The sequence below is a fragment of the Phalacrocorax aristotelis genome, chromosome 2 (assembly GCF_949628215.1).
Source record: "Phalacrocorax aristotelis chromosome 2, bGulAri2.1, whole genome shotgun sequence".
In the NCBI taxonomy this organism is placed as follows: Eukaryota; Metazoa; Chordata; class Aves; order Suliformes; family Phalacrocoracidae; genus Phalacrocorax; species Phalacrocorax aristotelis.
This window is the reverse complement of record NC_134277.1, coordinates 27,483,469-27,501,948: the sequence shown is the minus strand read 5'-3', so window position 1 is coordinate 27,501,948 and position 18,480 is coordinate 27,483,469. Positions and strand designations below refer to the sequence as shown.

The 18,480-nt window shown below is 39.8% G+C and overlaps 1 protein-coding gene and 1 non-coding gene across 2 annotated transcripts in view; one reads left to right on the top strand and one right to left on the bottom strand.

The window, feature by feature from the left end:
• Window positions 1-5,917: 5,917 nt before the first annotated feature.
• TRNAN-GUU (transfer RNA asparagine (anticodon GUU)) lies at window positions 5,918-5,991 on the top strand. Its single transcript has one exon. It is a non-coding gene; the product is annotated as a tRNA-Asn (tRNA).
• Window positions 5,992-14,689: 8,698 nt separating this feature from the next.
• The window catches only part of COL1A2 (collagen type I alpha 2 chain), a 42,124-nt gene continuing 38,333 nt past the window's right edge, over window positions 14,690-18,480 (bottom strand). Inside the window, exons 49-52 of the mRNA XM_075082853.1 lie at window positions 18,173-18,419; window positions 17,557-17,747; window positions 16,207-16,449; window positions 14,690-15,614 (exon numbers count right to left, since the gene is read on the bottom strand). Of these exons, the coding sequence (XP_074938954.1) occupies window positions 15,468-15,614; window positions 16,207-16,449; window positions 17,557-17,747; window positions 18,173-18,419 (828 nt within the window). The 3' untranslated portion in view covers window positions 14,690-15,467. The remainder of the gene's footprint in view (window positions 15,615-16,206; window positions 16,450-17,556; window positions 17,748-18,172; window positions 18,420-18,480) is intronic.

The window sequence follows — 18,480 nt, the reverse complement described above, 5'->3', positions numbered from 1 at the left end:
GTGTTAGGTTTGCTGGCTATACCGCAAGTCTGCACGGTGCATTCATGACTGTGAGTGTAGCTCCTCAAAACTTTCCCTAGTTAACACTGCTACCCTAAGTGGTGTAGATGCAGAAAGCATCATTCAACTAGTGCTCCAGGAGTGTTGACTCAACTTCTCAGTTAGGATGGCTGAGCTCTGCCTCAGCAGTTTTTCTCCCAAAGTTGAAGAATTCAGCTCTCTACTGTGAGATAGTCTCTCTGGAGTATTTCACTGGTATTGAATTAAATCAGCTTCTTCTTATGAAAGAACAGGAATTGAAAGGTATCAAAGCAACCCTACTTTTGTTTATAGATACACCAGAAAATGACAACATCCAGAAGCAATAACTCTGCCCCACAGCCTTTGGAGAGCTGTTTCAGATCTGCTGCCTGCCACTGGAAGTCCCCGGGCAGCCCTCATTTGCCTTGAAGCACTAACACCGTCCTTCAGCGATGCCTGAAAACTCCACGTGTGGATTACATCTCTGTTATTATAGGACTGTACAAATGCATACTGATATTGTTGCAGGTTAAATATCTTAATTAAGACAAGCCACCTGTGTATATTAAATACCTACATGGATGTGAGCAAGACATCTGCTTTTGCTTCATTGCTCCTTTGGAGACATGACATCACTTAGGTGTTTGAGAAGAGAGGTTACATTCGGAAGCTTTTGGCTGAAGTGTCATGAGTTAGGAAGTAGTTTGTATGTGTGTAGTGTTGCTTCTCACAGGTTTTTCACAAGCTATTTGATTTCAGCATCATTATATATACCTAAGTAATTCACACCAAAACCACGATATATAAAAGACCTGATACAAAAGGCTAATTAGGGATTGCCAAGTACCCCACGAAGCTGGCTCCAGCCCTGAACTCCTGTTAGCTAGAAGCAACTTTGTAATTTCCATTATATACCTACTTTTTTTTCCAGTCTGCTGGAAACTTGGTGTACTGGAAGTAAACCAGAAGTCTGCTGGCTCTTCTAATCCATCAAACCTCACCTTTTGGTGTGCAAATGCTGAAGCTTCATGTTCTGCATCAAAGGCAGTCAGTGGGAGGGGAATCCGAGAGCAACCACAGAAGACCCAGCAAACAGAGAAGCAGTTCCTTTGAGAGTCAAAGGAGATGTGACACTACCGCATGCAGGGGATGATGGCTATGAATATTAAGAGCGAAAAGCCACAGGAGGGATTTTGCATTTCTAGTTGCTACAAATCTATCCTTGGCTTAACTGAGGTAATTATTTTCCTAAGAGGCTGCGGTGTTATGTATCGTCGTTAATGACAGAAGCGAAACATACTACGGTAGTTTTCGGCTGCACTGTTTCCCCCATGTGTCAATATAATAAATCAAACAGGAAAGATGGGGTACATCTCACCTAACTCCACCCTCTTATAGTGAACCAATCTATTTTAAACTCATCATCGACATCCCTCTGTAGAACTGGTGGTAATAAGGCGCCAGTAATTACTCATAAATTAGAATAAGGTGGATGACTTACCATTGGGAACAGCAACTCTCTGTTGAATTTAGATAATAAGTTTAAATTGGACAGATGCCATTTACACAGGTATAATTTAGGTGAGATGAATCTTCCATTACTGCTTCCTGACTTCACTTGGCAGGCTCCGCGTAGGTGGAAGGAGAACTTTGTGCCGTGGGTGACACTTGGTGCCATGGTACGCACGTAGGAGTTTGCTGATAAGCGCAGTTCACAGTAGATCTCCTCTTGATTTTCCTGTTTTCAGCATTACAGCCAAGCGTAGCTCTGGAGTTAGATCTGCTGTCCTCAGTCTAAGGCACAAGGCAGTCCCAAGGACTGTAAGTATGCCAGAACAGGTAGAGAGACTGCTATAGATAAAGTCAGCTATTACAGAGAGCTGATATTTAAACATTTTCAGTCAGAGGAATACTAGGGCATTCTCATGGGATATTTTCCCTTTAGAGCTTTTATGTGCTTACAGGAGAGGAATTAATTTTTTCACAAGTATCTGTAGTAGTGAATATAGGCACCAGAGCTGGAAGAAAAATTATGACTTACCTCTAATCTGTACGTTTCATAAGGAAAATGTTTATATTTTCATAAGGAACATACCGCTTGCCATATACTAACTGGAACATTCCCTACATTACCTTACAGGTTAAGTGTTGAATAATTAATCAATAGGATCTGCCATACCCCAAACCATATCTCATCTTAATTTAATTTGTGCAGCATGGTCAGATTGCTGTGGTCATATTGCAATTCCAGAAATAAAGCTGTATCTCCAACAGACTCCTGGGCAGAGTAATATTTTCAGTAGTGCAGCTTTTGCTTCAGCAGTTTCTGTGTACTTGCCAAATGATGGCATCAGGCATTTTAATTGCTGAGTTTTCAGCCTCATAATGCCAATCAATCAAGCATCAAGTTCCCATGTGGCATGTGCATGCATGGTAGCCGTCTATTGCAAATATTTGCTTGCATTAATGAAGAGGGAGTACAGAGATTAAGAAGTTTTTTTTCTCAGTGGACTTGTTCAGTCAAGCAGTGTACCCTGAGTACAGTCTCAGCCAAATACTGAAACAAATATGCCACCAAACCTATAAGATCTTGGAAATTCTGTGACAAATTACTGCTTTTACAGATTTTTCAATTTAGATAAGTTTCTTGATACGCAGGTACTAATTTTTCTGCTTTCCCCCTCTCTTTTCTTGACCTCTGTTTGAGAGAAAATGGCAGTCGCTGTTAGTTCCTTGTCAAACTGAGTTATTCTTTTTTCATCAACACTTTGTTTTCACATTGTTCCTCTTCCTGGTTCCCCCTTATGCTTCCAGAGGTGCCTCTTTAAAATTCATTTATGGGGCAGCCTTTGAAAGCCTACACAGCCACTCTCCAACCTGTGTAATGTTCGTGGAGCATTAGAAGCCTCCTTTTCTGGCTGCCAGCAATACAGATGCCATTACCATGTCCTCTTAAAAGAATTTAAATACGTAGATAATATATCTACATAAAATCAGTGCAATCTCTGGAAAAATCATTAACGCTAATCATCAGACGGAGTAGCCTGTGTGATACTGGTCCATTAAAAATACTTAGCCTTGAGTTCAAAACGTCCTACATCAAAGTCTCAGGCAGCTTATGCTTAATGTGCAGCTATAACATACCCTGCCTCAGTGGTTGCCTTTGTCACAGATGTTAGGTAGGTACCTGTGTGAGTGAGAATTGATTTTCATTTATTCATTACCCTGACATGAAGCTGAGAGGCAAGGAAGTTCCAGGAAGAACTTTACAGAAGATACTGATTAGGAAATACAGAAAATGAACTAAAACAATGTAATAAAAGATTGCATGAGAGAAATACATAGGCAGAACAGTTTTTATAAACTTAATGGAAGGGAAAACAACTTAGTACTGATTGTTTCTACATTTTGAAGTGTTAAAGAACATTAGCTAAAGAAATGTTAAAAAAATACTAGTAGGTGGTCCAACTGTTAAGGATAGGTCTTGCTCAAGATTCAGATGATGAGCTGTAGGAGATTAAAAATTCAGTGCATCTTGAAGTGCAAATATCTGAATAAGCATGGGATTCATCCCAGAGGAGCAAAGCCTGAGGTCACATCCCTTCTAGGGATTGATATCTAATCACTAATATAAAGCTGCATTACTACAAATCTAACAGGAAAATATAGCTGACACTTCTTCCCATCTCTAGGCCACCTAGATACAGTCTTTAGCCTAATTTTTATATTTTGTGCAGACTGGACCGATCTGGTCTTGTTCTGTACTCAAATTCCTGCTTCTTTGTTTCTCTTTCCCATGATATCATCTCAGAATACTTCAGGCCTAAAGATGTAGTTTCTTAAATTTATTTTATAAGATCTTAGAAGTCCTATCAAAAGCTCTTTAAAAGTCTGTTGACATGGCTACTTGTCCTCTAGCGCTCCTTCGACAGGATTCACTCTTTCTGCTCTAGGAGGAATATTTTTGCTCCGTGCTTGCATAGCACCTACTCTTACAGCTTTATTTGTGGCTAAACAGGTTTGCACATTACAGGACCTTTGGATGCGCAGATGGCAAGCAACCTTCCAGAAGCTGAGGAAATGGCACAGGTTGAGGAAAAAATATTTGGTAAGAGAGAGATCAGGCTGCACTTGATATGAATGCTGTTTGAAGGTAAAGCATCTCTGGAAAGCGGCTCTCTTCATTCCCTTAATTCTTAAAGAATCAGTTCAGCTTTCAAAGCCTGGAGTCTGTAACGGGGTCAGCAATCAATGTAGGACAACACACAGCAAAGAAAACAGTATGACTGACAGGAAAAGATTCAAAACCTAGAAAATGATCAAAAGAACATATTGAAGAGGCTTAGATGAAAAGGCAGGCTGGATTTCCTGGCAAAACAATGTTCACAAGCATAAAAGCGGTAGAAGGAAGGAGCGACATTTTTTCAGAATTGAAGGTATGTAAAAAGCTGGAACAACAAGGTTTTTCTGTTAGTAAAGAAAGCAAGAAGTGACACAGCTATTATTGCCTGCAATAATGCCTGGAACACTGGGGTAGGAAAATATCCCAGTGGATAAGAAAACACTGGGATAGGAAACGAAATCCTTTGATGCTTGAGCCTGGACACAGGCAAACTTCAATGTCACAAAGGACATTTGGCTGAAGAAAAATTAAGGACAATGTAAGTATTAATGACAAATGAGATGGCATCTCCTACTGGCTATGAGGAACTGGAAGAATGTTCCACCGGGTTTCAGACCCCAAACCTAACCGACCCATTTTCACTCATGTATGATCACCACTATTGCGCTATTCAGTGTTTCAGAACCTCTCCAAAATAGAAAGTAAAATATTACTATGTACCCATACCTATATCAATTGGCAAATACTTGACTAGGTTATTTAATGCTGCTGGAGGGAGGCCGCACAGCATCCTTCAGCCAGCCACTGAGAATACGCCTGCTCTGCAGAGCAGCTTCTAAGCTGTCCTCATTCAGCAGCCTTCCCTTCATGTTCTCAGCTGATGTTGCTTATCCAGCAATATATCAGGCAGTGAAACTGGGTGACTGTAAAAGTGGCGCTTATTTCACGGTGGAACCAGCTATGAACGAGCTATGGAATTTCTAATTTAAAAGCAAACATAAAAATGGGAAGGTCTGACTAGTTTATGGGACAAAAGCTAAACTGGAAAAGTCAGAGTATGAGATGCTTTATTTGTGAATGAAAAATTGTAACTGACTGTTACAGACACCAGTGCAAAAATACACTTTTTGAAATTACTAAATGTCTTGGTAGCTCTTATTTTTGCTGGAAACTGGTATTTATACACTTGATTCTGTAATATTCTTTTAGGAATGAAAACCAAGCTATATTAGAAATGGAAGAAGTCCATTTTTATAAAGCATCTCCAGAAGGTGATTTCTCGCTGAACTCGATATAACTCTGGATCTTTAGAGTTATGCTAATTTCCCTAGTTTCTTTAAATGAGTTTGAAATTTGGTGGAACTTGGCTGAGGTCAGGGAGGAAAAGATCCCTATCTGTTGATTTTGATAGTGAGAGATCAAGCCTTTGGAGGAGGGCTCTTTTCTCACTACTAATAGGGAGTAGCTGCCAACCAATATAATTTCTCTATTAAGAACAATCTTATTTATTTTCCATTGTAATTTCTTACTGGAATTGGCAGGATACTGTTGAGTAGTTTTTGCTTTTAAACACTGAATCACTTAGATCCTGTATGAAATAATTTACTACAATGGAACATTGTACTGTAAGGTTTTTTTCAGCTTGAGAGATTCCAGGGTATAGCAGGATTTAATGCAGATTTCTCTGCCTCTTGAAATCAATATTTTTAGGAAGGTGATTTTATTTTAGGAGGGAAAATTATTTTTTCTTTCAAAGATAATCATACCTAGGGAGTCTCTGTGGCGCAATTGGTTAGCGCGTTCGGCTGTTAACCGAAAGGTTGGTGGTTCAAGCCCACCCAGGGACGGGTTCTCGCCTTTCCTCTGCCTGTGTCAGGAGGGTTGGAACTATAGATGATGACCTTTAAGGTCCCTTCCAACCCAAACCATTCTTTGATTCTATGAAACTTTGGGAAACAAATTGTCTGTTAGCCTCAGGCTCATTAAAACACTCGTTTGCTGAACTATCAGCAATGGGTTAAGATATTTCCATGGGTCATTATTTAAAGCTGAGATTTAAATTTTAAGCAAAGAAATAGTTTAATTTAAGAAGAATATTACAGAGTGTTCCTTAGGGTTCGCATTGTTCTGACAGACCTGTTTGTCTATACGGTGCTCTGCTGAGTTGCTGTCAGCTCTAATGGGTGTATGTAATTTTATGATGTTGAAATATAAACATATATATACAAAATATCGACACGGCTGCTGTGCACCTCAGGCTTAGCAAAGATTTGTCATTTGTCATTTAGGAATTAACAGATAGCTGAATAGTTGTGCTGTTTCCAGAAATTTTATGTAAAAGCCTGGTGAGTTGGAATCTGCAGGGCAGCTGTTATTGTTTGCTTCTAGCTTTAGGTCTCCTGTGCATGGCACACTTTAATAATTGCTCTAGTGACAGGCATACGGAGCTAAGTCTTTGATGTGATGTTTTTGCTTATGCTTTAAAAACGCTTGTACTGAGAGGCTTAACTAGCAGAATATGACTTTCTCTAAAGCCTAAAACCAGAACAAATCCATATGCAGTGAAACCACTGAAGCCTATATCCTTCTGCAGCTCTCTTGTTATCATTTTATGAGATAGCCTTTCTCTCACAGGGAAAACTGATAGGGCTCTCTTTCCACTGCCCATCTGCCTGTTTCCATGGTAGATACAAGAATTTAATCTTTTTGAGATGTCTTCCTTTCTATAGTGCTGGAGCATAAGGATCTAAATACTAGGAAAGAGGCAATCAAATGCTGCTTTCAAAGCCGAAAGCAAAAACTCTAGCATGCTATTGGCTTGGGAGCAGGAAGCAGGCAGTTAGCTGGTAAAGAGGTGAGTCAAGAAAAAAATGCTGGCCTTGGTCTAGATAAGACCTGCAAAACGAGCTGTTTTAAAGAGCTACAAAAGAGCAATTAATAAAACCAGAAGGGATCTTTCTTCCACTCTACAAATAAGGCCCCAGCCTTAAAAACACCACCTGGTTTTCAGAAGATAGCTCTATGCCCTCAAGGTGGCAGAAGAGTATAAAGCAACTTGAAAATGGAAAAGAAATCCCAGTTGTTTTTCAACAGGCTAGATCAGGATCGTATCAGATAACCAGTTTAAAATTGATATTTTTTAGAAAAGCATGCTATCATAGATTTCAGAGCTTTAGATAGTAAAAGGCTATGAGTTTAACTGAAATATCTATTACACTTTGTAATCATGCTAAGAAACAGATGAAGGGGTCAATAGGATTCAAGGCAATTATTCTTCATGCTGTGTTTGAACAGTGCATTATCATGTTTGTGGCAAAGAGTTAAAGGGGTTGTTTAGACAAAGCCCACAGAAAACAGCTACTGAGTTGTCACATATGAAATTTCCGCTGTATTTCTGTAGAATTAACAGGTTTATAGACTAAGCTTCTGGAGCAGAGGATAAGGAGAAGATAAGAACATTGATATGGACAAGGAAAGAAGGTGGGAGAAAAACTCAGTTAATCCAAAGGTCAGTCCTTGGCCCACAATTTTATTTACAGTGTGGTCACACCTGGAATGGATACCCAAGTCTTATCACAAAGAAGTGATCAATGACATCCTGATACACAGAAAACAGTAAAGGCTATGAAGATGGTAATAACATTGTGCACAGGGCCAGAGAAACACTGGCTTAAACATGAGCAAGGTCTTAGTATTGTTTACTACTGGATGTGTCTGTCAAAATGCGTATTTCGTGGTTAACCTTTGGCAGGGGGTGGAGTAGAGGTCAGGAATGTGATTCCTGGATCCCCCGGAAAGGCAAAGAGCTCGGACTCCCAAAGGAGCTGAGGGCATCCCAGCTCAGGAGGAGAGAGCTGAAATGTTAGTTCCTCTCACCTGCCGGCAAAGAGAGCAGGTGCAGGGAATGGAACCAGCCAAGGACATTGTCCTCTCTAGGCACCAGCCACCAGCTTGTCTTGCACAGGGGAGGAATTCTTAACATTAAAGCTTAAGATATTCAAGAAATTGGAGACTACTGACTAAAGCAATAGTTTCAAATGTTACAGGAACCATATGAAATAAAGTGTTTGAATTCTGTACCCCAGAACCAAATATGGAACTGAAAAAGTTCAAAGGACCTCTTGTATCATTTGCAGATGAAAGTAGCTGAGAGAGATGTACATGCTTTAATTCTACTCTTTGTGTACTGTGAGGCAGGTGCTCTGCATGGATGTGGTTTGTCCTCTTCGCTCTGCTTCAGAAGAATAAGCAGAGGTCCTTTGGATCTCATTGCAGAGACTGGGGAACCAATCATTCCAGGTATGTGAAGCTTCTGCAGGCACTGAAACTTTAGATGACTGTGGTAAAATAAAGATGGTGTAGAGATAGGTACAGCAATAATAGCCTGGGATGTTCTTTTGAACTGAGGAATTAGAGTTAGTCTTATTCCCTGTTAAATGCTGAAAGATAAAAATCAGGAGGAGGTAGAAAGACTATCAAGGAGAAACAACTGTAGACATGAAAAGCATTTTGCCTAAATTAAGAAAGGCTCTATGGGGGGACCTTGACACATATTCTGGGCTCTGTGTAGAGAATTTACTGGGAATCAGGAGCAGACACTGATACCCTGAGGTGCTAAATACCTTAACCAAAAGGTAGTGGTAAACCCCTGTGGACAAAATTTTCCGGGAAAACCTCTAATCATTATGGAGGGAGGATTTAATGAAGACAAAACCCTGTCCTTTAGACCACTAGTAGAGAAGATCATTTCAGCAATTAGGCTATTGCATGATTTTTCCCAGGCCTGAGAACCTGGCCATATTTACTGCTTCCAGGAAGAGTACAAAAAGCATTCGGGTACAACAGTGGGGTAATGGAAGGATCCACTTAAAAAAAAAATCTAAGTGTAGGAGTAAAGCTGGCAGCATGAGACAGTTTGCCTTACTGGTGTTGAGGGTGGAAGAAGGTGTGGAAAGAAGGAAGGGACAGGTATTCCTCCAACAGTCATGAACATGGTAGAACCACTTGAACAGAAACCCAAAAGCAAATTCTGTGTTTTAATGGGAGATTTCTGATTGTCATATTATGTAACTATTTAATTATTGCTATTTAATAGTATAATACCAGCATTAATCAATAATGTTGTAATCATCTGTAGTTAAATGATTAATTGATTAATTAAAATTTACACTAATTATATCATCTAGTTATTACCACTACATTATTTAGTCACTCAGGCATCCTATTTTCCTGTCGGGTTTTAGGTAATCTAGATTTTTTTTCAGAAAGATTATGAGTAGGCTGAGGAAGTGCTGCTCTCCTGGATAGTTTGAATTTTAACAAAATAGTTAAACCTCAAGACACAGGATCAAAGATCCCTTTCTTGCTTTCTGAAGTGAGAACTACCTGCTGTTTGAAAAAAGATGCACGATGATAGAAGTATGAGGTCTGTGCCATTGCCTGCCTTTGGAAACAGTAAGTCAGGGCCTGATTCTCTCCTACTCTGACTCTGTAATATGGCAGAAAGATGTTCTGCACTCCTACTGTGGAGTTAATGCTTCAGGAGCCTGAAGCAGAGGTTGTTCCTATCTAAGACCCAATAAATGCTACAGCTGGTGTGTTGTCATGGTAAGAGTCTTGGAATATGGCATTTCTGAAATAATCCTGTTGGCTGTCTTCTACTGTGGCAATTTGTGGAGGAAATATGTGCCCTCCATCAATGATGAGAGGGCATCCAAACCCATTCTCACCTCAAACTTGTTTGCTACAGTTTCCCCCCATTAAGAACCTCATGTATATATATTTGTGTAGAGCATAGTTGTCGATGCCCAAATCCCACTGTGAGGTCTGGAGGCTAATTTAGTGGGTTGTGAATAGTTTCCTCAAGCGTGGGTGCAGTTTTTAATGGCTTCTAGTTACACCTCATGACAAGGCTGTCTTCGTCTTGCAAAAATAACTTTTAACCTTCCCAGAAGTGCAGGCAGACAACAGGAGGAAAAAGTTGAAACCTCACCCTGGATTACAATAAAATTAAATAGTCCAGAGCATTCCAGTGTAAATGGATTGCTTAGAAAGAGGTGGTATAACTGCTCTACTTCTCCAATTGATTTTCCCATCTGAAAACGCAGGGTATGCTCAAAGGCTAAGGCCCTGGCTGTGGGAGCTGAGAAACCTCACAGTAGTATTGTGGAACCGAAGGAACACAGTTCTGCAGTTCCTCTGTAAATTCTTTTCGCTCCAACCTGTTCCAGATCACTACCAAATGTACTGCAGACCTAAAATGACAGAAGTCCATTTAACAGCAGTATCTTTGCACAGAGGCGGTTGCAGGAGACTGATAAGTGAGTTACAGGTAGCGTGTTAATAAGCATTTGCTTCACTGGGGAGCTATTAATCAGGTGAATTTGCACCTGCTGTTTTGGATCCATAGAACCTGACAACTAAACGGCTAAATTATTATTGTCTTGAGTCTTCTACCCTGAGTGAGGCTGCAGTTTGCTGACAGGAGCTTTCCTGATTTGGATGGGTGTCCTTCTGATAAGCTGATATATTTTTAGGATGAATTGTGATGCTGATATTTTGCAGAACTAGCCCTTGGGATATTCTTGGCCACTGGCAACTCAGAAGATTTGGATAGTAACCATGACACTGAATTCAGGATAAAAAACTAGAAAAACTCTTCAGGAGCTGGTATTTAGTGTCTAAGTCAATAGGTGGTGCACTGTGCATGTGGAAATGGTGGAGAACTGCTCTTGCTGTTTCACTAAGGGTCTTAAGAACTGGCATTTGGGAAAACTTGTTTCATTTCACCCAAAAAGCCAATTTCAGTAGCTTGAAAGCAGTAAGATAAAATAAAATATATATATGTGTGTGTTTAAGATGGTGTTAACAATAATTATTGGAATGAATTACACATATTTCAAATGCTTGTGTTCAAAATGGCATGCAAATATTGTATTTGTTTTGATACTTACATTTGGCTTAATGAGAACCATAATTTCCTGAGTAGTTGGAAAGTATACTTAAGCATGGAATCGTGTTGAGAAAATTTTGCTCCTGTAACACCTGTATTCAACCACCTGTTTTTCCAGGAGAGGACAAATGTACTCAGCCTAAGAATATGGAAATACTGTCATTTCTGTGAAAGATTTTTGTTTATGCACCAGAGGTTGCATTCGTTTTGCATCTGAGATTTATGGGGGAGCACTACAGAAAATTAGTGGCATTTTAATGAGCTCAGAATGAAGCCTAAGTAAAGCTAGATGAATTAGAGATTACTTCTGGCAGCATGTCTAAGAATTTCTTTATTTGAACTTGCTATTATCTCATTGTTTGAAATTGGTATACATTATTCTAATAATGTAAAACACTGCATCAAATGGGTGGTAGAAAAACAGCTTCTAGGAGATCCTGTCTGAAACCACTAAGCACAACAGCAAAACTAATCAGAAGTAATGTCAAAAGCTGCAATTTAAAGCTGTGTGGTGGAAATGTAGATCTGTTAATCTGTTAATGTTGTTTTGTCCCTTACTTATATTAAAGGAAATTTTTCTGTTCATAGTCTTTGGCACAGTATTCATATTTTAAACTGATAAATGGATCTTTAAGATAATTGTCAGTGGCTCACGGTTCTCTTCCCAGTGAAGCAGCCTGCGCAGTTACAACTGTCCCGTCTACAACAGCTTGCCAGGTTTTGAAGTTTCTTTTCACTCTGCCTTGGATGAATTACCGTCTTCTCATCACCTCTATTTTTCACCTACTTATGCCGTGTTCATGCAAAAGGACATGCTACAGGGGCCCCACCATGCCGCCAGCTGAGCCTGCTGAAATGGGAAACGGCATATATCAGCCTGACAGTGGGCCCAGGAGAGCAAGTTACGCTCAGGAGGAGCAAGGAAAGGGGAGACTGAATTCATCACAGTTTGGCATGTGCTATTTTGCTTGTGTCATGGTTTAACCCCAGCTGGCAACTAAGCTCCACACAGCCACTCGCTCACTCCCCGCTGGTGGGATGAGGGAGAGAATCGGAAGGGCAAAAGTAAGAAAACTCATGGGCTGAGATAAAGACAGTTTAACACTTAAAATATAATAATAATAATAGTAGTAGTAGTAGTAGTGGTAGTGAAAAGGAAAACAACAAAAAGAGAGAGAGAGGAACAAAACCCAGGAAAAACAAGGAATGCAACTACTCATCACCTGGTGCCCAGCACAGCCCCAAGCAGTGATCGCTGCCCCCAGCCAACTCCCCCCTGTTTATATACTGAGCATGATGTCATATGGTATGGAATGTCCCTTTGGCCAGTTGGGATCAGCTGTCCTGGCCGTGGCCCCTCCCAGCTTCTTGTGCACCCAGGAAGCACTACCTGGGTATACCCAGGTACTGGGTACCCAGGTACCTGGGTATACTACCCAGTATAAGCACTACTTAGCAACAACTATAACACCTGTGTGTTAACATTATTCTCATACTAAATCCAAACCACAGCACTGTACCAGCTATTAGGAAGACAATTAACTCTATCCCAGCTGAAACCAGGACGGTTTGGTTCCCATTTATCTGCATCCTGGGATCATCTGTAACTGCACAGTGAGCATCTCTACCCAGCCTTACACAGCTTCTCCAGCAATTCTGTTCCTATGCAGTACAGCCAGGGCTTCCTGCAAACTTTATCTTTCTCTATTTTCCTATTTTCCTCTCCTTCCAGGTTTCTTTCTTGTTCCAAAAGCAAACCTTAACCAATTTTAACCCTACTGTTTTAGCTAATTTATGCAAATGGTCTAGTTGCATTTCAGCTATGGTCCTTGAGAAGAAAGACAATTTCTTCAATATTGTGCATAGCAAAATGCTTGATTGGGCGGTAAGTTCTGATGAGCTCAACATCTGCAGGCCAGCCTGAGTATCTGCTCAGTGCTAATGATGCTAGAAGTTATGAGGTAGGTACTATGTATTTTTTTTGGTTGAATTCCTAAATTAGTCCACTTTTGTGCTGAAGTTGTGAAAACAGAACAATTTGGATGTTACCGATGGGCTGGTAGAAAGGACGTGTTCTCTGCCTAGCAGGTCATGCCGTGGAATAGATCACAGAAAGCAAAGGAGAAATCAGAAGATGACAAAAGAGATAGCATTTGCTGCTTGTAGTTTCCTGTCTAAACCTCAAGCGTTATTTTATCTGTGGGGTTTTTCTCCTTCCCAGGCAGCAACAGCCTGCCTCCTAGCCCTGGCAATAACCTTTGCCTATGTCCTAGTGGGTTACATAGACTGAGGGATGTAATTTTATCTTTCAGTCCTTGTAGGAACTTCCTGGCATGTAGATAATCTACATGAGAAAATAAACTTTTACCATTTTAAAACATTTGATCATTTTCTTCTTACAACAACAACAAAAATTATATTTTTAAATACTAAGACAATGATTGAAATACACTGTAAGAATCATCATGGTCCAATGAATAAATGCAGATGTTCACCTACAGTATGTTTTAGTCACTTAGGAAAAAATGGGTTATATTTTGTCATGTCAATTCCCCTTCTGCTAATTCAGCACACAGCTGTGGGCACATAGCAGCTGCATTTAGGGCCATATTTTGATATTTTCCGTTTTTTTCCTTAATCAATTCATTGCAAGCAAGAATGAAAAACTTTCTTTAGAAACAGTTTTTAGCACTTATTCCTCCCTGCACTGTTCAGAGCTGCCTTCAGACTCTCAGCCACTAACATGTGGAGCGGTGCTTTCTTCAGGTTACAGGGAACTCTTTCTGGATATTTTCTTCATGCTTCCTTTTGAGGGTTCTTGCTGACTAAGCCTGTCTGACCTCTCCCCTTACCTGCTTTTGCTGTTGTCCTCATGGTGTTCTGTGTGTTCTCTCAAGAGCGTTCCCATTTCCAAAATCACATCTGTTGGAATTGCAGTTCATTTAGGGTTTTCAGAAAAGCACTGTATGATAGGAGTCTCTTGAAAGACCTCAGATAAGAACAATCTTTGCTTCTCATGGTGTTTTTTATGATAGTAAATTTTTTAAGGTTAGCAACAGCAGATAGTTCTGTGTCTCATACAGAACTGAATTAACTATATGGGCCTAACAATCCCTGATCTTCCTGACAAGAGAACTAAATTTAGAGATTCGATGCATGGACTTCTGCACATCAATTCAAAAGCACACAGCGCAGTTCTGCTGATTACAGCACGGCATCAGGCAGCACAGCGCTCTCAACTCCAAGGAGCTTTCTGTCTTCAAGTGTAAGACAGAAGCCTCATTTTCCTTCTTTTGGCCATTAATCCTGCTTAGCATTTGGCAAAAAGGAAGGAATTATTTCTGCTTTTGAGCTTCTCATACTACGAGCATGGAGTTACTGAGTTTCTTGTGGACTTTTCAAAAGGCGGTGTTGAAATGAAGAGTTGAGTAGACAATCACACCCATAAGGCAATTGTAGGCAGACTTTGACTGCTCAAGGCAAATGTTTTACAGCAATGGGCTAAGATAGTTGCAGTAATGCAAACGTATTGTAAATTCTGGGTATGAATATCTGCCAATATACCTAAGCAAGTAACTGAACTCATTAAATAGTTTCTTTTGGAACACTGGACATGCTTTATTTCATTTTTTCACAATTTATTTAAACATCTCACATATACAAAATACATTTTCTTTCTGTTTTTGAGAAATGATGATTTTTTTTTTTTTACCCATTGTAGGAAGTTGGAAATGAGATTTGAGAGCAGGAGCACCTGATTTTGGAGGAAGAGGACAAAGATGAGGAAGAATGATCCACATGCTTAAGCTGCGGGTGAGACAGGACATTCTAAGTTTCGAGACAGACTTCAAAGAAACAGAGAAGTGATATTTCAAATGCTACTAGCACCATCAAAGTTCAAGTATTGGAAAGATACTCTGTAATAATGCAATTAGCACCACTATATTTTGAGTGGAACTGAAAGTACCTCAGATCATATGGAGAAGTACCTACAAAAGATGTTGATCACACTTGATTTAGTATATGAGGTAGTTTAAACCTTTGGAAGTCGTGGTTTTAAACTTCCTCTGTGGAAGATATTCAAAGGCCACAAGTGGTGCAAACTTTCATGATTTTTTATTTTGGTTTTTTTTTTTCTTTACAAAGGTTGACATTTCCCAAAGCAAGGTGTTAAATCTTGAAAGACTTCCAAGTCCTTTTGGGGCTGTATTAAATTTCATTGCACAATGCTCCAATCAATTCTTCTCCTTCTCTTTCGCCCAGAGTTTAAGCAAGTAGATGAACAGAAGAAATGGAAGGAGTCAGCTTTCATTATAAAAAGAAATGACAAGAGAATAATTTGGGAGAGGCTTTAAGTTAATTTTAGTTCATTCATTTGAAACAGACTGGGCCAATGTCCAAACCGAATTCTTGGTCAGCGCCGCCAATATCCAAAGGTGCAATGTCAAGGATGGGCAAGCGAGATGGCTTATTTGTTCTGTATTCAATGATTGTTTTGCCCCATTGATTGTTCTTTCTCTGCAAGAGAAGATTTGTTACAATTGTTAATGCATTGTTCACAGTATTGAGAATTTTTTCACTTGAATAGATAATTTTGGAAAGAATTTAATATTAATTTTGCTGCCATTGTTTGCAAATCAGACACCCACATCCAACTATTTAGATCTCTAATACAGAGAAAATATTTACTTTAATCTTCTGAAATCATATGAGGGATACTGTACATAAACTACCATATTATTCACACTGATGTTAAACCCTCAGAGAACCCTCTCTGAGTTTTTCAGGACTTAAAGATCCTGCCCCTCCTACAGCTTGCACATGATTTTCTCGTCAGTCTTCAGCTTAGACAGAATTTGGGTCTGGTCCCTCTGAAAAGCTTTTCCTTTCTTGCCACACTGCACAGTACAAGGTAGGCTTTGTTTTTTACTCCAGTCCTTCCCACTTGTTAAAAATCTGGCATAGTTGGTTTTGTAAGCTATTTATCTTCGCTGCATAAAATTTTGCTGGTCTGACTGATAATCTAATTCTGAATCAAAGCACAACTCTGTCCCTAATCACGTGCTTAAGCACAGGCAATCATGGTGCCCATGGTTTCTGCGTTACTTACAGAGCAGCCATCCTCGAGAACACTGAAAGTGAATCTGCTGTTGCCTTCAGCTCGTAGTTCAACATCGTTAGATCCCTGCAGTATAACAGCCTTTTTAAGGTTGCCAGTTTCCTCATCCATGTAGGCAATGCTGTTCTTGCAGTGGTAGGTGATGTTCTGGGAGGCATGGTTGGCCAGCAGACGCATGAACGCAAGTTGGGTGGCCATATCCTTTGAGGTCACTCCATCATCATTGTATTCAAACTGAAAAACAGAAAGGAACCCAGTCAGTTGTGTTGCTGGGGAAAGGTGGATGTTTGTAATGGAAGTATGTGATATTTGCTCTAGGAACATTAAAAAGAAATCACATAGGTCTGCCATAGTCATTTGTCTGTTGCAACTAAAAAGTATCAAATAAAACTAGTAGGAGGTAGGTTGGACACCAGACGTGAGTGGATGTAGTTAACTTGTAGAACTCTGCTCCAAGATAGGGTGTTAACAGTTTATGTGGATACAAAGACGAGATCAGACAAGTTCAAGGAAATCTGTTGTTTCCATAGATACAAAGAAACAACGCCTGTCTCAAGAAAACCCTTAATTTTTTTCTTCAGTCTAATAGAATAGTGCCTGTGGATATTACAAATGTTTGCTTCATTATTCTATTCTTTCAAAGCATCTACTTTTAGCCACTGTAAGAAACAGGACCCCTAGACTACCCTGGACCCTTGTTCTGACCCAGTGTGATCAATCTTATATTCTTATATTAAAGATCTTGGACACCGCAATTTCATTGTAAGATCAACTCAATTTCATTTAAGAATTATGTAATTAGATCTCCTTCGCTGTACAAAAAGTATTTTATTTGCAGTTGGCTGGTACAGTGGCTAATGTGCAAGTAGATGTATTTCTTGGTTTTACTTACACTGACAATTCTGAATGCTACAGTGGCATACACTGAGGATGTGATGTGTAATATAAATATCTTTCTAGGAACAGTGTCATATGTAAAAAATCCCAGTTAAAAGAATAAGTGAAGACCTTTTTTTTACTTTTTCAAAAATTTTCTGGCCTGTCTTTATACAAATGTACTGTATTCCAGTCCAGGCTTCCCCTAGCAATAGTCATTAATCATGCTGAATGGATCATTTTCAGACACCAAGAAAAATTAGAATGATACTGAGAAATTCTTTTAGCAAATTGTGATCCAAACTAGAAATGGAGCTCTGTTCCCTTGAGATAAAAGGTAGCTGCCTTTTTCATATTTCTTCTCCAAGAGAGTTTAATTTATGTGTTTGCTTGCTGAGAGTCAGTGAATTGGGATTTCTTCAGACAGCACTGTAGGAAACAATCATCCTCCCATACATTGCTTACCTGGGTGCCACCATTGATAGTTTCACCAAACCATACATGCTTTTTATCCTTGGGATTCTTGTTGATGTACCAGTTCTTGATGGGAATATTGTCAGGGTTGGCATGGATGCAAGTCTCACCAGTGGCAAAGTCACAGTATGCTCTAATGGCATCTGCAGAGCAGCCTTGGTTAGGATCAATCCAGTAGAAGCCTGCCATTGAGGAAAGAAATGAGAACGATAGTTCACTCAGCATAACATTTGCATTCAGTTTATATTCACTTGTATGATATAGAAACTAAGAGAGAGAGGTCATTAATATCACAACTAGGTACAATATTAAGGTGGTAACTGGGATGAATACATATTTTATATTGTTAATGTATAAGAAGCTGTATTTGAAAGCCAGGGTTAAATGTTTTTGTATCATTTTGAAAAATTACTGCAATAATTGTGCAACAATAGCTATAGAGCTTTTCAGAATGTCCTTGTATCTATTTTCAGCGGAGGCAGAGAGAACTTCTTCATTGGTCATTTAGTATTTTCACTGGGTGTCCAAGGATACCGTTCATCAAAGAAAGCAAGTGAGCTGGAAGTACTCCCTGAGAAGGAAGGGCAAATATCTGGCACTAACATACCGCTGCTCCATTCTGGGTGGCTAAGTCTTAGGTCACGGCAGGTGCGAGCTGGGTTCTTTTTGGAGCCTTCTGGGGTCAGCAGGGTCTCAATTTGGTTGTTCAATGTCTTCAGAGTGGCATCAACTTCATAATCCTTGGGTCTGAGAGAAGGCTGATCAGCCCGGTAGTATTCTGCATCATAGCCAACTTCGTATCCACCGCCATTGGGACCAGGGGGACCAGGGGGACCAGGAGGACCAGGAGGACCCTAACATTTTTCAAAGGCAAAAGACAAGAAGCATTCTATTAGATGTATGGTTCTCACAATT